General features: G+C 43.9%; 1 protein-coding gene across 1 annotated transcript in view; it reads left to right on the forward strand.

Annotated features, from left to right (window-relative positions):
• Positions 1–1271: 1271 nt before the first annotated feature.
• LOC109884984 (exostosin-1a-like) overlaps positions 1272–19247 on the forward strand; it is a 94605-nt gene continuing 76629 nt past the window's right edge. Inside the window, exons 1-2 of the mRNA XM_031820985.1 lie at positions 1272–1732; positions 1893–3202. Of these exons, the coding sequence (XP_031676845.1) occupies positions 2253–3202 (950 nt within the window). The 5' untranslated portion in view covers positions 1272–1732; positions 1893–2252. The remainder of the gene's footprint in view (positions 1733–1892; positions 3203–19247) is intronic.

Consider the following 19247-nt stretch of genomic DNA (forward strand, 5'->3'; position numbering starts at 1 on the left):
ATCCTGCACCGTCCATTCACAGTGTGCTGCTGGGAGCTAGTGGTATCCTGCACCTTTGCAGAACGCTACCAACCAATTCAGCCGTAGTGTCTGGTGCTCTGCTGTGACCTGACTCATCCTGTCTTCATGGCAGAGTTCCTCAAAGCCCAATCAGAATAGTGAGATTAGGGGGGGGGGGGGTCAGAGGTTGTGCTGAATGGGAACAACAGTGTATTAGTGCCCTGCAAGGAGAGATGCAAAGCGTTTTGCAAGTATTGTGCCAGTGTAGCAGATGGGAAGCTCACTCCTCAGCCTGAATGGCTCCGGTAGCTAGCTTTTCGGTGACGGCTGGATAAGATGCTTCAGAAGGGTGGTCAGTCACGGTGTGTTTGTGAGGCAGAACTCCTGGGGTTGAGCCCCAGTATGAGCTGAAAATCAAAAGGAAGCGGTTTTGTCTGTAATCTGCATTTGCATAAAGAATACATGAGAATATAGTCCTAGACTATCATCAAGAGGATGAATGAAAATGAGTTATAAATGTGTGTTTGTTTTTATTTCACCTTTATTTAACCAGGTAGACTAGTTGAGAACACCTTTATTTAACCAGGTAGGCTAGTTGAGAACACCTTTATTTAACCAGGTAGGCTAGTTGAGAACACCTTTATTTAACCAGGTAGGCTAGTTGAGAACACCTTTATTTAACCAGGTAGGTTAGTTGAGAACACCTTTATTTAACCAGGTAGGCTAGTTGAGAACACCTTTATTTAACCAGGTAGGCTAGTTGAGAACAAGTTCTCATTTACAACTGCAACCTGGCCAAGATAATGCAAAGCAATTCGACACATACAACAACACAGAGTTACACATGGAATAAACAACAACACAGAGTTACACATGGAATAAACAACAACACAGAGTTACACATGGAATAAACAACAACACAGAGTTACACATGGAATAAACAAAACATACAGTCAATAATACAGTAGAACAAAATAAAGTAAAAAGTTTATATACAGTGAGGGCAAATGAGATAAGATAAGGGAGTTAAGGCAATAAATAGGCCATGGTGGCGAAGTAATTACAATATAGCAATTAAACATTGGAATGGTAGATATGCAGAAGATGAATGTGCAAGTAGAGATACTGGGGTGCAAAGGAGCAAGATGAATAAATAAATAACAGTTTATTATTTAACAGGAGAGGTCGAACCAAAATGTGCTGTTAAAATGAGATATATTTAAAATAAAAGCAATGCAATAGAGAAACCCTGCCATGCATCGCTAACCTCTAGGGTTAGGTTACTCTTGGCGGGTCTCCAGTTGTGAATGGGATGCGGAAGCCCCGCCTGTTTCGGGATATGACGCGAACCAATGAAAAAGCCCAGTGCGATATGGAAGAACGTCATATCGTCATCAGACGCCGTAGGGTTGGAATGCCTCTGTGTGAGATCCAGAACAACTCACCAAACATTTTTTTACAATTGGGATATGTTACGGATATGTTTCTTTAAAATGTTCCAAAAAATGTATAACAATAATTTCCCGACGCTTCAAAAGACTGAGTTGTCTTTCCTTGGACTAGGAGAGTAAATCAGAGAGAAAGAGTGTTGTGAATGCTGCTAAATCGAATTGCTTTCAACTTATTTATTGAATTGCAGAAATTCATATGGCGAGATAGAAGGCGAGATAGAAGACATTATGTTATATCGTTCGTTTGGACCATGGAGTAGTCCAACGCGGACCGTTATAATGTGAGTCCTGAATCTCTGGATGTTTGGGCAAGCTAGCCAAGTTGGCTACATTCTTATCACCCTGTGTAGCTGGCTAGAAAATTGTGATTGTGTGCTGCTGGAGCGTTAGGCTACAAAGCAAGAAAGTGTCAGTGAAAATACCTGCTTCTTTTTCATACAGGCAGATGAAACACTGAAGATGAATCCGCTAATAGCATAAAGAAATGTAAGGTCCGGGTGCATTTTCAATCCCTAACTTACCAGGAAGGTAGTCTACTCTTAAGTGCTGGAAGATAGCCACTGTTCGCCATAACTATTAACAAGGGGATAAGTAAATGATCATTATAAATCGCCCACATGCGCTGGATCAATCGTCGGCTTGGGGAAAGGAATCAGAAGGTGGTGGACGTGTTGAGCGCTAAACCCTTCCTGGCTGGGGGAAGATGGCGCAGCCGTTCAATTGGAAGTAGTGGCGAGAGGAGTGAAACTTCATCGGGGCTCGTTGGATTTACTAGACATCTCGACCCTGATCGAAGGACACATGCAGGCCAAAAAACGGTACTTAATTCTGTTCTCCGCCGGTGCGTGTCTCATTCTGTTGTTGTACTTTGGAGGGATGCAAACCCCGCTATCCAAAAGCAACAACCGGCGTGATGACCGCAGCCTCGATGGACACCACGGGAGTCCCCAGTGGCACCACTTCTCGGGGTCTCTACAACCGTTCAGCCCCTGGGACCAAATGGAGACCGAGGAGTACAACGTTCACATATCGCCACGACAGAAGAGGGATGTCATTTCGGGAGTTTATAACGGGAAACGTTGCCGGATGGACTCCTGCTTTGATTTTTCCTTGTGCAAAACCAACGGATTTAAAGTTTACGTTTACCCGCAACAGAAAGGAGAGAAGATGTCCGAGAGTTATCAGAATATTTTATCTTCCATTGAGGCTTCCAGGTTCTATACGTCTGACCCGGGACAGGCTTGTCTATTTGTCCTGAGTTTGGACACTCTAGACAGGGACATTCTGTCTCCGCAGTATGTTCACAACCTCAGAACTAAAGTCCAGAACTTGCATCTGTGGAATAACGGAAAGAATCACCTCATCTTTAACCTCTATTCGGGGACTTGGCCCGACTACACGGAAGATCTGGGCTTCGACTTTGGACAGGCCATGCTAGCCAAGGCAAGCATCGGCACAGAGAACTTCAGACCCAATTTCGATGTCTCCATCCCTCTTTTTGGGAAAGACCACCCCAGCGCCGGAGGGGAGAGGGGCTATTTAAAATACAACTCTATCCCACCGTACAGGAAATACGTGCTTGTGTTCAAAGGGAAACGATACCTCACTGGAATCGGATCAGACACGAGGAATGCATTATATCACGTCCATAACTCTGAGGACGTGGTGCTGCTCACCACGTGTAAACACGGGAAAGACTGGCAGAAGCACAAGGATGCCCGCTGTGACCTCGACAACGCCGAATATGACAAGTAAGTACATGACTATTGTCATGGTCCTGTATAGAGAGAGGTCTGTTGTCGTTTTAGATTTTTTTCCAGGTACTTGTGAGGGTGGCAGTGTGACATCACTCACCAGCCTTGATGTGTGGCTGGCGTGGGACACATCAATGGATCAGTGTTGTCTGAGTTTGTTCGGACCCAAGGGAATTCATTAACTCAGTCAATATTGAAACAAACCTCATTAATAGAATGGAATAACAGTGATGCTGCACAGTGTGTTTATAGCAGTGATACTGCCCAGTGTGTTTATAGCAGTGATACTGCCCAGTGTGTTTATAACAGTGGTACTGCCCAGTGTGTTTATAACAGTGGTACTGCCCAGTGTGTTTATAACAGTGGTACTGCCCAGTGTGTTTATAACAGTGGTACTGCCCAGTGTGTTTATAACAGTGGTACTGCCCAGTGTGTTTATAACAGTGATACTGCCCAGTGTGTTTATAACAGTGATACTGCCCAGTGTGTTTATAACAGTGGTACTGCCCAGTGTGTTTATAACAGTGGTACTGCCCAGTGTGTTTATAACAGTGATACTACTGCCCAGTGTGTTTATAACAGTGATACTGCCCAGTGTGTTTATAACAGTGGTACTTCCCAGTGTGTTTATAACAGTGATACTGCCCAGTGTGTTTATAACAGTGGTACTGCCCAGTGTGTTTATAAGTGTGTTTATAACAGTGTGTTTATAGCAGTGGTACTGCCCAGTGTGTTTATAACAGTGATACTGCCCAGTGTGTTTATAGCAGTGGTACTGCCCAGTGTGTTTATAACAGTGGTACTGCCCAGTGTGTTTATAAGTGGTACTGCCCAGTGTGTTTATAACAGTGATACTGCCCAGTGTGTTTATAGCAGTGGTACTGCCCAGTGTGTTTATAAGTGGTACTGCCCAGTGTGTTTATAACAGTGTGTTTATAACAGTGTGTTTATAACAGTGGTACTGCCCAGTGTGTTTATAACAGTGATACTGCCCAGTGTGTTTATAACAGTGTGTTTATAAGTGGTACTGCCCAGTGTGATTATAGCAGTGATACTGCCCAGTGTATTTATAACAGTGGTACTGCCCAGTGTGTTTAAAACAGTGGTACTGCCCAGTGTGTTTATAACAGTGTGTTTATAAGTGGTACTGCCCAGTGTGTTTATAACAGTGATACTGCCCAATGTGTTTATAGCAGTGATACTGCCCAGTGTGTTTATAGCAGTGATACTGCCCAGTGTGTTTATAGCAGTGGTACTGCCCAGTGTGTTTATAAGTGGTACTGCCCAGTGTGTTTATAAGTGGTACTGCCCAGTGTGTTTATAACAGTGTGTTTATAACAGTGTGTTTATAAGTGGTACTGCCCAGTGTGATTATAGCAGTGATACTGCCCAGTGTGTTTATAACAGTGGTACTGCCCAGTGTGTTTATAACAGTGGTACTGCCCAGTGTGTTTATAACAGTGGTACTGCCCAGTGTGTTTATAACAGTGGTACTGCCCAGTGTGTTTATAAGTGGTACTGCCCAGTGTGTTTATAACAGTGATACTGCCCAGTGTGTTTATAGCAGTGGTACTGCCCAGTGTGTTTATAAGTGGTACTGCCCAGTGTGTTTATAACAGTGTGTTTATAACAGTGTGTTTATAAGTGGTACTGCCCAGTGTGTTTATAGCAGTGATACTGCCCAGTGTGTTTATAGCAGTGGTACTGCCCAGTGTGTTTATAACAGTGGTACTGCCCAGTGTGTTTATAAGTGGTACTGCCCAGTGTGTTTATAACAGTGATACTGCCCAGTGTGTTTATAGCAGTGGTACTGCCCAGTGTGTTTATAAGTGGTACTGCCCAGTGTGTTTATAACAGTGTGTTTATAACAGTGTGTTTATAAGTGGTACTGCCCAGTGTGATTATAGCAGTGATACTACCCAGTGTATTTATAACAGTGGTACTGCCCAGTGTGTTTATAACAGTGGTACTGCCCAGTGTGTTTATAACAGTGTGTTTATAAGTGGTACTGCCCAGTGTGTTTATAACAGTGATACTGCCCAGTGTGTTTATAGCAGTGATACTGCCCAGTGTGTTTATAGCAGTGATACTGCCCAGTGTGTTTATAGCAGTGATACTGCCCAGTGTGTTTATAGCAGTGGTACTGCCCAGTGTGTTTATAAGTGGTACTGCCCAGTGTGTTTGTAAGTGGTACTGCCCAGTGTGTTTATAACAGTGGTACTGCCCAGTGTGTTTATAACAGTGATACTGCCCAGTGTGTTTATAACAGTGTGTTTATAACAGTGTGTTATAAGTGGTACTGCCCAGTGTGATTATAGCAGTGATACTGCCCAGTGTGTTTATAACAGTGGTACTGCCCAGTGTGTTTATAACAGTGATACTGCCCAGTGTGTTTATAGCAGTGGTACTGCCCAGTGTGTTTATAAGTGGTACTGCCCAGTGTGTTTGTAAGTGGTACTGCCCAGTGTGTTTATAACAGTGGTACTGCCCAGTGTGTTTATAACAGTGGTACTGCCCAGTGTGTTTATAACAGTGATACTGCCCAGTGTGTTTATAACAGTGTGTTTATAACAGTGTGTTTATAACAGTGTGTTTATAAGTGGTACTGCCCAGTGTGATTATAGCAGTGATACTGCCCAGTGTGTTTATAACAGTGGTACTGCCCAGTGTGTTTATAACAGTGGTACTGCCCAGTGTGTTTATAACAGTGGTACTGCCCAGTGTGTTTATAACAGTGGTACTGCCCAGTGTGTTTATAACAGTGGTACTGCCCAGTGTGTTTTATAGCAGTGGTTCTGCCCAGTGTGTTTATAGCAGTGGTACTGCCCAGTGTGTTTATAACAGTGGTACTGCCCAGCGTTTCTATAACAGTGATACTGCCCAGTGTGTTTATAACAGTGGTACTGCCCAGTGTGTTTATAGCAGTGGTACTGCCCAGCGTTTCTATAACAGTGATACTGCCCAGTGTGTTTATAACAGTGATACTGCCCAGTGTGTTTATAGCAGTGATACTGCCCAGTGTGTTTATAACAGTGATACTGCCCAGTGTGTTTATAACAGTGGTACTGCCCAGTGTGTTTATAGCAGTGATACTGCCCAGCGTTTCTATAACAGTGATACTGCCCAGTGTGTTTATAACAGTGGTACTGCCCAGTGTGTTTATAACAGTGGTACTGCCCAGTGTGTTTATAACAGTGGTTCTGCCCAGTGTGTTTATAGCAGTGGTACTGCCCAGTGTGTTTATAACAGTGGTACTGCCCAGTGTGTTTATAGCAGTGGTACTGCCCAGTGTGTTTATAACAGTGGTACTGCCCAGTGTGTTTATAACAGTGGTACTGCCCAGTGTGTTTATAACAGTGGTACTGCCCAGTGTGTTTATAACAGTGGTACTGCCCAGTGTGTTTTATAGCAGTGGTTCTGCCCAGTGTGTTTATAGCAGTGGTACTGCCCAGTGTGTTTATAACAGTGATACTGCCCAGTGTGTTTATAGCAGTGATACTGCCCAGTGTGTTTATAACAGTGATACTGCCCAGTGTGTTTATAACAGTGGTACTGCCCAGTGTGTTTATAGCAGTGGTACTGCCCAGCGTTTCTATAACAGTGATACTGCCCAGTGTGTTTATAACAGTGGTACTTCCCAGTGTGTTTATAACAGTGATACTGCCCAGTGTGTTTATAACAGTGGTACTGCCCAGTGTGTTTATAAGTGTGTTTATAAGTGTGTTTATAGCAGTGGTACTGCCCAGTGTGTTTATAACAGTGATACTGCCCAGTGTGTTTATAGCAGTGGTACTGCCCAGTGTGTTTATAAGTGGTACTGCCCAGTGTGTTTATAACAGTGATACTGCCCAGTGTGTTTATAGCAGGGGTACTGCCCAGTGTGTTTATAACAGTGTGTTTATAACAGTGTGTTTATAACAGTGGTACTGCCCAGTGTGTTTATAACAGTGATACTGCCCAGTGTGTTTATAACAGTGTGTTAATACCAGTGTGTTTAAGTGGTACTGCCCAGTGTGATTATAGCAGTGATACTGCCCAGTGTATTTATAACAGTGGTACTGCCCAGTGTGTTTATAACAGTGGTACTGCCCAGTGTGTTTATAACAGTGTGTTTATAAGTGGTACTGCCCAGTGTGTTTATAGCAGTGATACTGCCCAGTGTGTTTATAGCAGTGATACTGCCCAGTGTGTTTATAACAGTGGTACTGCCCAGTGTGTTTTATAGCAGTGGTTCTGCCCAGTGTGTTTATAACAGTGGTACTGCCCAGTGTGTTTTATAGCAGTGGTTCTGCCCAGTGTGTTTATAGCAGTGGTACTGCCCAGTGTGTTTATAACAGTGGTACTGCCCAGCGTTTCTATAACAGTGATACTGCCCAGTGTGTTTATAACAGTGGTACTGCCCAGTGTGTTTATAGCAGTGGTACTGCCCAGCGTTTCTATAACAGTGATACTGCCCAGTGTGTTTATAACAGTGATACTGCCCAGTGTGTTTATAGCAGTGATACTGCCCAGTGTGTTTATAAGTGGTCCTGCCCAGTGTGTTTGTTTTATACCGGTGAGACTCTCCCTGTTTGTTTCAGGTCGTATTGACAAGAACAATGTAGTGTTGAAACCATTGAAAGCCAGTTGAAGGCCCACCACTCTGAAACCATTGAAAGCCAGTTGAAGGCCCACCACTCTGAAACCATTGAAAGCCAGTTGAAGGCCCACCACTCTGAAACCATTGAAAGCCAGTTGAAGGCCCACCACTCTGAAACCAGGAGGCAAAGTATGTTGAATCTTTTCATCCAAGTTTGTCCTTCCCTTTTAATTGAACCAGATGGGTCTAATCTCCAGTCAACGTCTAGAATTACCACTGCTGGTCTGATGGTGCTGCTAATATCAGTCACAGTCTACGATCAGTCACAGTCTACGATCAGTCACAGTCTACGATCAGGCAGCCAGTCACAGTCAGTCAGTCACAGTCTGTCAGCCAGACAGTCCAGTATCAGTCAGTCAGTCAGTCTGTCAGCCAGACAGTCCAGTGTCAGTCAGTCAGTCAGTCTATCAGTCAGCCAGTCAGTCACAGTCTGTCAGCCAGACAGTCCAGTATCAGTCTATCAGTCAGCCAGTCAGTCACAGACAGTCCAGTATCTATCAGTTTATCAGTCAGTCAGTCACAGAGCTACTGCATATTGTTCCTGCTGCTCTGAGGTCAAACCCTTCTGAATGACCATGTTTAGGAAGCCCAGGTCCCTTCCCTGGCATTAAAACCGTCTGAATAAACTGACCCGGTCTCTGTTTAGTCAGTGGGCTCCCTGTCCTCCAGACCCTACAGTACTGTTGTTACTCTGACTGTGGCTCAGCTGGCACACGTTCATCAGGGCACAACGTTTCGAAACCTCGCCACTTTTAAAACAAAACAAGCTCTTCTCATTGGACAATGTCCTCTTAGTCTGCAAAACAAGCTCTTCTCATTGGACAATGTCCTCTTAGTCTGCAAAACAAGCTCTTCTCATTGGACCATGTCCTCTTAGTCCCTCCGGCCTGTTTTGAGTCTTGTTTTCATTGCGTTTTATGCCTAATGAACTCAACCCTGCCCTGTGTGTTGGACTGTGGCTCATTGATGGGTGAGTGGGGTAGTCTGGGTACATTGCCCCGGTGACAGCAGGGAAAGCCTACCTCCCACTGTTGACTCAGTCACTTCCCAGCAGCAGGACCCCACTCTGTAGCTTGCATCCCAATTGGCTCCCTATTCCCTAGTTAGTGCACTAGTTTTGACCAGGGCTGATAGATCTCTGGCCAAAAGTAGTGCACTATATAGGGAATAGGGAGTCATTTGGGATGCAGACAATGACCCATGGAATGTGTCCTGTTTAAACTTCCTGACTGTGGAGGTGCTGTGTGTGGATGGTGCTGGGTGGCTTAGAGCTCTCCTACCCCAGCACGACGGGCCCCGACAGGATACATCGGGTTAGGGCCGGGCCTGTTTTCTTTCATCAGTAACCAGGGGCCAGGCCTGTTTTCTTTCATCAGTAACTAGGGGCCGGGCCTGTTTACTTTCATCAGTAACTAAGGTACGGGCCTGCTGTCTTTCATCAGTAACTAAGGTACGGGCCAGGCCTGTTTACTTTCATCAGTAACTAGGGGCCAGGCCTGTTGTTTTTTCATCAGTAACTAGGGTACGGGCCTGTTGTCTTTCATCAGTAACTAGGGGCCAGGCCTGTTTACTTTCATCAGTAACTAGGGGCCAGGCTTGGGGAACCCGAACATTTCTTTAAGCTGAGACATTTCCGGTCCCGTCTTGCCGGACTGAGATCATAACGTGGTGTCAGAAGTCCTTCGACCTCGTCAAATATAAAACACCACAGATTTTTATTTCACACCAACTAATAATGTTCCTTGAGTTTTGTCAGAGTTTTTAGAGTGACAACGTAACTAACTGCCAACTGCTCTCATGTCTCTTCATTGAGCAGAGCCGTTGCTATGGATACTCAGAGCGCCATGAGCAGAGTGCATGCAGAGCGAGCTGCGCAGGGAGCGAGTCACAGACTGACAGAAGGAACTTATTTCGGACAGGGCCGGGGGTTTAAATTTGGCAGAAGCAATCGAGCCTGGATAGTGTAGGGCTTTGAACGTCACGGGCATGGGTAGGATTCGGGCTTAAAACACATGCAGGGCTCTAGTGTGGCTGTTACGGTGTGGGGCTGTTTCTGTGTGGTGTGGGGCTGTGTGTGTGGTGTGGGGCTGTGTGTGTGGTGTGGGGCTGTGTGTGTGGTGTGGGGCTGTGTGTGTGGTGTGGGGCTGTGTGTGTGGTGTGGGGCTGTGTGTGTGTGTGTGTGTGGTGTGGGGCTGTGTGTGTGTGTGTGTGGCTGTGTGTGTGTGTGTGGTGTGGGGCTGTGTGTGTGTGTGTGGTGTGGGGCTGTGTGTGTGTGTGGTGTGGGGCTGTGTGTGTGTGTGGTGTGGGGCTGTGTGTGTGTGTGGTGTGGGGCTGTGTGTGGTGTGGGGCTGTGTGTGTGGTGTGGGGCTGTGTGTGTGGTGTGGGGCTGTTTCTGTGTGGTGTGTGTGTGGTGTGGGGCTGTGTGTGTGTGTGGTGTGGGGCTGTGTATGTGTGTGGTGTGGGGCTGTGTGTGTGTGGGGGGCTGTGTGTGTGTGGTGTGGGGCTGTGTGTGTGTGGTGTGGGGCTGTGTGTGTGTGGTGTGGGGCTGTGTGTGTGGTGTGGGGCTGTTTCTGTGTGGTGTGGGGCTGTGTGTGTGGTGTGGGGCTGTGTGTGTGTGTGGGGCTGTGTGTGTGGTGTGGGGCTGTGTGTGTGTGTGTGGTGTGGGGCTGTGTGTGTGTGTGGTGTGGGGCTGTTTCTGTGTGGTGTGGGGCTGTGTGTGTGTGGTGTGGGGCTGTGTGTGTGTGGTGTGGGGCTGTGTGTGTGTGGTGTGGGGCTGTTTCTGTGTGGTGTGGGGCTGTGTGTGTGGTGTGGGGCTGTGTGTGTGTGGTGTGGGGCTGTTTCTGTGTGGTGTGGGGCTGTGTGTGTGGTGTGGGGCTGTGTGTGTGTGGTGTGGGGCTGTGTGTGTGTGGTGTGGGGCTGTGTGTGTGTGGTGTGGGGCTGTGTGTGTGTGGTGTGGGGCTCTCTGTGTGCTGTGGGGCTCTGTGTGTGCTGTGGGGCTGTGTGTGTGGTGTGGGGCTGTTTCTGTGTGGTGTGGGGCTGTGTGTGTGGTGTGGGGCTGTGTGTGTGTGGTGTGGGGCTGTGTGACCCCCACTATCAACCCTTCCTTCACAGGAAGGAACGTTGTCTGCCCTTTATGGATCAGCTGAGGACCTACTATAACTTCTGTCCACACAGATGAGCCGACAACAAGAACACCTACCCTGTAGACACTGGCCCACGTACACTACCAGTCAAAAGTTTGGACACACCTAATCAAGGGGTTTTCTACATTGTAGAATAATAGTGAAGACATCAAAACTATGAAATAACACATATGGAATCATGTAGTAACCAAAAAAAGTTTTGAGATTCTTTGAAGTAGCCACCCTTTGCCTTGACAGCTTTGCACACTCTTGGCATTCTCTCAACCAGCTTCATGAGGTTGTCACCTGGAATGTATCTCAATTAACAGGTGTGCCTTGTTAATTTGTGTAATTTCTTTCCGTCTTAATGAGTTTGAGCCAATCAGTTGTTTTTGTGACTAGGTAGGGGTGGTATACAGAAGATAGCCCTATTTGGTAAAAGACCAAGTCCATATTATGGAAAGATGCATCGACCTGTCATCTGTTTCCAGGACAGCTAAGATGCATCGACCTGTCAACTGTTTCCAGGACAGCTAAGATGCATCGACCTGTCAACTGTTTCCAGGGGAACTAAGATGCATCGACCTGTCAACTGTTTCCAGGCAGCTAAGATGCATCGACCTGTCAACTGTTTCCAGGGAAACTAAGATGCATCGACCTGTCAACTGTTTCCAGGGAAACTAAGATGCATCGACCTGTCAACTGTTTCCGGGGAAACTAAGATGCATCGACCTGTCAACTGTTTCCGGGGAAACTAAGATGCATCGACCTGTCAACTGTTTCCGGGGAAACTAAGATGCATCGACCTGTCAACTGTTTCCAGGGAAACTAAGATGATGAAGAGGAGTCAAACCCTAACAAAGGAACATCACTTATGGCTAATGTCCTGGAGATATATTGATAATAGTCACCTTGTCCTAGAGATATATTGATAATAGTCACCTTGTCCTAGAGATATATTGATAATAGTCACCTTGTCCTAGAGATATATTGATAATAGTCACCTTGTCCTAGAGATATATTGATAATAGTCACCTTGTCCTAGAGATATATTGATAATAGTCACCTTGTCCTAGAGATATATTGATAATAGTCACCTTGTCCTAGATATATATTGATAATAGTCACCTTGTCCTAGAGATATATTGATAATAGTCACCTTGTCCTAGATATATATTGATAATAGTCACCTTGTCCTAGAGATATATTGATAATAGTCACCTTGTCCTAGAGATATATTGATAATAGTCACCTTGTCCTGGAGATATATTGATAATAGTCACCTTGTCCTGGAGATATATTGATAATAGTCACCTTGTTCTAGAGATATATTGATAATAGTCACCTTGTCCTAGAGATATATTGATAATAGTCACCTTGTCCTAGAGATATATTGATAATAGTCACCTTGTCCTGGAGATATATTGATAATAGTCACCTTGTCCTGGAGATATATTGATAATAGTCACCTTGTCCTGGAGATATATTGATAATAGTCACCTTGTCCTAGAGATATATTGATAATAGTCACCTTGTCCTAGAGATATATTGATAATAGTCACCTTGTCCTAGAGATATATTGATAATAGTTACCTTGTCCTAGAGATATATTGATAATAGTCACCTTGTCCTAGAGATATATTGATAATAGTCACCTTGTCCTGGAGATATATTGATAATAGTCACCTTGTCCTGGAGATATATTGATAATAGTCACCTTGTCCTGGAGATATATTGATAATAGTCACCTTGTCCTGGAGATATATTGATAATAGTCACCTTGTCCTAGAGATATATTGATAATAGTCACCTTGTCCTAGCGATATATTGATAATAGTCACCTTGTCCTGGAGATATATTGATAATAGTCACCTTGTCCTGGAGATATATTGATAAGTCACCTTGTCCTGGAGATATATTGATAATAGTCACCTTGTCCTAGAGATATATTGATAATAGTCACCTTGTCCTAGAGATATATTGATAATAGTCACCTTGTCCTAGAGATATATTGATAATAGTCACCTTGTCCTGGAGATATATTGATAATAGTCACCTTGTCCTAGAGATATATTGATAATAGTCACCTTGTCCTGGAGATATATTGATAATAGTCACCTTGTCCTAGAGATATATTGATAATAGGCACCTTGTCCTAGAGATATATTGATAATAGGCACCTTGTCCTAGAGATATATTGATAATAGTCACCTTGTCCTAGAGATATATTGATAATAGTCACCTTGTCCTAGAGATATATTGATAATAGTCACCTTGTCCTAGAGATATATTGATAATAGGCACCTTGTCCTAGAGATATATTGATAATAGTCACCTTGTCCTAGAGATATATTGATAATAGTCACCTTGTCCTGGAGATATATTGATAATAGTCACCTTGTCCTAGAGATATATTGATAATAGTCACCTTGTCCTGGAGATATATTGATAATAGTCACCTTGTCCTAGAGATATATTGATAATAGGCACCTTGTCCTAGAGATATATTGATAATAGGCACCTTGTCCTAGAGATATATTGATAATAGTCACCTTGTCCTAGAGATATATTGATAATAGTCACCTTGTCCTAGAGATATATTGATAATAGGCACCTTGTCCTAGAGATATATTGATAATAGGCACCTTGTCCTAGAGATATATTGATAATAGGCACCTTGTCCTAGAGATATATTGATAATAGGCACCTTGTCCTAGAGATATATTGATAATAGGCACCTTGTCCTAGAGATATATTGATAATAGTCACCTTGTCCTAGAGATATATTGATAATAGTCACCTTGTCCTAGAGATATATTGATAATAGTCACCTTGTCCTAGAGATATATTGATAATAGTCACCTTGTCCTGGAGATATATTGATAATAGTCACCTTGTCCTAGAGATATATTGATAATAGTCACCTTGTCCTAGAGATATATTGATAATAGTCACCTTGTCCTAGAGATATATTGATAATAGTTACCTTGTCCTAGAGATATATTGATAATAGTCACCTTGTCCTAGAGATATATTGATAATAGTCACCTTGTCCTGGAGATATATTGATAATAGTCACCTTGTCCTGGAGATATATTGATAATAGTCACCTTGTCCTGGAGATATATTGATAATAGTCACCTTGTCCTGGAGATATATTGATAATAGTCACCTTGTCCTAGAGATATATTGATAATAGTCACCTTGTCCTAGAGATATATTGATAATAGTCACCTTGTCCTGGAGATATATTGATAATAGTCACCTTGTCCTGGAGATATATTGATAATAGTCACCTTGTCCTGGAGATATATTGATAATAGTCACCTTGTCCTAGAGATATATTGATAATAGTCACCTTGTCCTAGAGATATATTGATAATAGTCACCTTGTCCTAGAGATATATTGATAATAGTCACCTTGTCCTGGAGATATATTGATAATAGTCACCTTGTCCTAGAGATATATTGATAATAGTCACCTTGTCCTGGAGATATATTGATAATAGTCACCTTGTCCTAGAGATATATTGATAATAGGCACCTTGTCCTAGAGATATATTGATAATAGGCACCTTGTCCTAGAGATATATTGATAATAGTCACCTTGTCCTAGAGATATATTGATAATAGTCACCTTGTCCTAGAGATATATTGATAATAGGCACCTTGTCCTAGAGATATATTGATAATAGGCACCTTGTCCTAGAGATATATTGATAATAGTCACCTTGTCCTAGAGATATATTGATAATAGTCACCTTGTCCTGGAGATATATTGATAATAGTCACCTTGTCCTAGAGATATATTGATAATAGTCACCTTGTCCTGGAGATATATTGATAATAGTCACCTTGTCCTAGAGATATATTGATAATAGGCACCGTGTCCTAGAGATATATTGATAATAGGCACCTTGTCCTAGAGATATATTGATAATAGTCACCTTGTCCTAGAGATATATTGATAATAGTCACCTTGTCCTAGAGATATATTGATAATAGGCACCTTGTCCTAGAGATATATTGATAATAGGCACCTTGTCCTAGAGATATATTGATAATAGGCACCTTGTCCTAGAGATATATTGATAATAGTCACCTTGTCCTAGAGATATATTGATAATAGTCACCTTGTCCTAGAGATATATTGATAATAGTCACCTTGTCCTAGAGATATATTGATAATAGTCACCTTGTCCTAGAGATATATTGATAATAGTCACCTTGTCCTAGAGATATATTGATAATAGTCACCTTGTCCTAGAGATATATTGATAATAGTCACCTTGTCCTAGAGATATATTGATAATAGTCACCTTGTCCTAGAGATATATTGATAATAGTCACCTTGTCCTAGAGATATATTGATAATAGTCACCTTGTCCTAGAGATATATTGATAATAGTCACCTTGTCCTAGAGATATATTGATAATAGTCACCTTGTCCTAGAGATATATTGATAATAGTCACCTTGTCCTAGAGATATATTGATAATAGTCACCTTGTCCTAGAGATATATTGATAATAGTCACCTTGTCCTAGAGATATATTGATAATAGTCACCTTGTCCTAGAGATATATTGATAATAGTCACCTTGTCCTAGAGATATATTGATAATAGTCACCTTGTCCTAGAGATATATTGATAATAGTCACCTTGTCCTAGAGATATATTGATAATAGTCACCTTGTCCTAGAGATATATTGATAATAGTCACCTTGTCCTAGAGATATATTGATAATAGTCACCTTGTCCTAGAGATATATTGATAATAGTCACCTTGTCCTAGAGATATATTGATAATAGTCACCTTGTCCTAGAGATATATTGATAATAGTCACCTTGTCCTGGAGATATATTGATAATAGTCACCTTGTCCTAGAGATATATTGATAATAGTCACCTTGTCCTAGAGAAATATTGATAATAGTCACCTTGTCCTAGAGATATATTGATAATAGTCACCTTGTCCTAGAGATATATTGATAATAGTCACCTTGTCCTAGAGAGATTGACATGGTAATTAAAACGTCACACCGGGGTAAACTACAACAAACACAGCCCTTATTTGAACTGTTTCTAAAATCCCCTATAGGGGGGACAAATGAATGGTGAGAGAAACGATTGGAACCATTTCCCTGTTTTGAGCCGCTAGGTTTTATGGGTATTATGACACCACCTCCACAGGTGGGGCTCTATACCTCCAGTACCCTGCTGAAGTGAAGTCCTCTCAGCCAGAGGCTCTCCATTGGGATAAATACAGAGCTGGTACAGATACTGCATGACTCCATCTGAAAATGCTGCTAGCGTTCACGTTGAACAATTTTTAAAAACGTTTTTGTTGTTGTTGAATGTTACCCCCTTTTTCTCCCCAATTTCATGGTATCCAATTGTTGTTGTGTAGTAGCTACTATCTTGTCTCATCGCTACAACTCCCGTACGGGCTCGGGAGAGACGAAGGTCGAAGGTCATGCGTCCTTCGATACACAACCAAAACCAAGCCGCACTGCTTCTTAACACAGCATCCAACCCAGAGGCCAGCCGCACCAATGTGTCGGAGGAAACACTGTGCACCTGGCAACCTTGGTTAGCGGGCACTGCGCCCGGCCCGCCACAGGAGTCGCTGGTGCATGATGAGACAAGGATATCCCTACCGGCCAAACCCTCCCTAACCCGGACGACGCTAGGCCAATTGTGCGTCGCCCCACGAACCTCCCGGTCGCGGTCGGTTACGACAGAGCCTGGGCGCGAACCCAGAGTCTCTGGTGGCACAGCTGGCACTACAGCTGCGCCGCCCGGGAGGCCCATTGAACAATTTTTTTATTACATTTCTCTTTATTTTCCAGTCTGTAGTCTTTTATCTGATGCTTTCTACATGTTTATTTATAGCTTGTACCATTTCTGTATCCATACAAATCGGTAGAATATGTCATTTTTTGGTTCTGGGGAGTTGTAAGCCTATGTGATGCACCTGGGCTTTGGTTTATACACGCCTGGTCATATTACCTGTCTAATCACTTTAAAGTTCTCCTAATCCTCTGTAAGATGTTTTTCCAATGGGGATCCTTAAAGCTGGCTCGGGTTAGCGTGTCCTATCTGAAGTCCAAGCCGTTAGCTTGGACCCAGTCCAAGTCCACAGCAGCACCTGGAAGTACTTCAATAGATGAAAGGGTTTTTTATGTTTCCACTGATACTTCCTCTTTGCCAGGAGGGACTACTATTTAGTCTTCGGCTTATTGTAGGCTTACATGTGTTCAGTATAGCTAGGCCCAGAGCTGTAGCTAGGCCCAGAGCTGTAGCTAGGCCCAGAGCTGAGGCTATGTTCAGTATAGCTAGGCCCAGAGCTGAACAACAGAATAATGGTTGGTCACCATGTTCACGCTGCGTTGAAGAGGCCATAACAGAGAAATGATTGATCAGAAAATACTTCTATGACTAAATATACCAGCAGCCTACAACCTTGGAGCGACTAGCAGGAAATAACCTTCATGACAACATACACCTGTTTATTATTCCCGTGTGGCCCATGCAGCATCTATCAAATGCATACTGAATGTCAACACAACACATATCCACAGGCTTCATATTACTGCGTGTTTAAAAACATTTTGATCAGGCATTATTACAAAGAAACACAGATTCAGAGACCTAATGAGACAGGCCCGATGAGTGTCCTGAGACGGCACCCTATTCCCTATATAGGGGACTTATTGACCCTAGTCAAAATAGTGCACTAAAAAGGGGACTAGGATGCCATTCGGGACACAACCGTGGTTTACTAGCTAGAGACTGGGTCAGATGGAGAGAGAGGGCAGTCTGGTTTACTAGCTAGAGACTGGGTCAGATGGAGAGAGAGGACAGTCTGGTTTACTAGCTAGAGACTGGGTCAGATGGAGAGAGAGAGAGAGAGAGAGAGGGCAGTCTGGTTTACTAGCTAGAGACTGGGTCAGATGGAGAGAGAGAGGGCAGGCTGGTTTACTAGCTAGAGACTGGGTCAGATGGAGAGAGAGAGGGCAGTCTGGTTTCCTCTCTAGAGACTGGGTCAGATGGAGAGAGAGAGAGAGGGCAGTCTGGTTTACTAGCTAGAGACTGGGTCAGATGGAGCGAGAGGGCAGTCTGGTTTACTAGCTAGAGACTGGGTCAGATGGAGAGAGAGAGAGGGCAGTCTGGTTTACTAGCTAGAGACTGGGTCAGATGGAGAGAGAGAGAGAGGGAAGTCTGGTTTACTAGCTAGAGACTGGGTCAGATGGAGAGAGAGAGGGCAGTCTGGTTTACTAGCTAGAGACTGGGTCAGATGGAGAGAGAGGACAGTCTGGTTTACTAGCTAGAGACTGGTCAGATGGAGAGAGAGAGGGCAGTCTGGTTTACTAGCTAGAGACTGGGTCATATGGAGAGAGAGAGGGCAGTCTGGTTTACTAGCTAGAGACTGGGTCAGATGGAGAGAGAGAGAGGGCAGTCTGGTTTACTAGCTAGAGACTGGTCAGATGGAGAGAGAGAGAGGGCAGTCTGGTTTACTAGCTAGAGACTGGGTCAGATGGAGAGAGAGAGGGCAGTCTGGTTTACTAGCTAGAGACTGGTCAGATGGAGAGAGAGAGAGGGCAGTCTGGTTTACTAGCTAGAGACTGGGTCAGTTGGAGAGAGAGAGAGGGCAGTCTGGTTTACTAGCTAGAGACTGGGTCAGATGGAGAGAGAGAGGGCAGTCTGGTTTACTAGCTAGAGACTGGGTCAGATGGAGAGAGAGAGGGCAGTCTGGTTTACTAGCTAGAGACTGGGTCAGATGGAGAGAGAGAGGGCAGTCTGGTTTACTAGCTAGAGACTGGGTCAGATGGAGAGAGAGAGGGCAGTCTGGTTTACTAGCTAGAGACTGGGTCAGATGGAGCGAGAGGGCAGTCTGGTTTACTAGCTAGAGACTGGGTCAGATGGAGAGAGAGAGAGAGAGAGAGAGAGGGCAGTCTGGTTTACTAGCTAGAGACTGGGTCAGATGGAGAGAGAGAGAGAGAGAGGGCAGTCTGGTTTACTAGCTAGAGACTGGGTCAGATGGAGAGAGAGAGGGCAGTCTGGTTTACTAGCTAGAGACTGGGTCAGATGGAGCGAGAGGGCAGTCTGGTTTACTAGCTAGAGACTGGGTCAGATGGAGAGAGAGAGAGAGAGAGAGAGAGGGCAGTCTGGTTTACTAGCTAGAGACTGGGTCAGATGGAGAGAGAGAGGGCAGTCTGGTTTACTAGCTAGAGACTGGGTCAGATGGAGAGAGAGAGGGCAGTCTGGATTACTAGCTA

Source organism: Oncorhynchus kisutch, unplaced genomic scaffold (assembly GCF_002021735.2).
Source record: "Oncorhynchus kisutch isolate 150728-3 unplaced genomic scaffold, Okis_V2 scaffold3809, whole genome shotgun sequence".
NCBI classification, from domain to species: domain Eukaryota; kingdom Metazoa; phylum Chordata; class Actinopteri; order Salmoniformes; family Salmonidae; genus Oncorhynchus; species Oncorhynchus kisutch.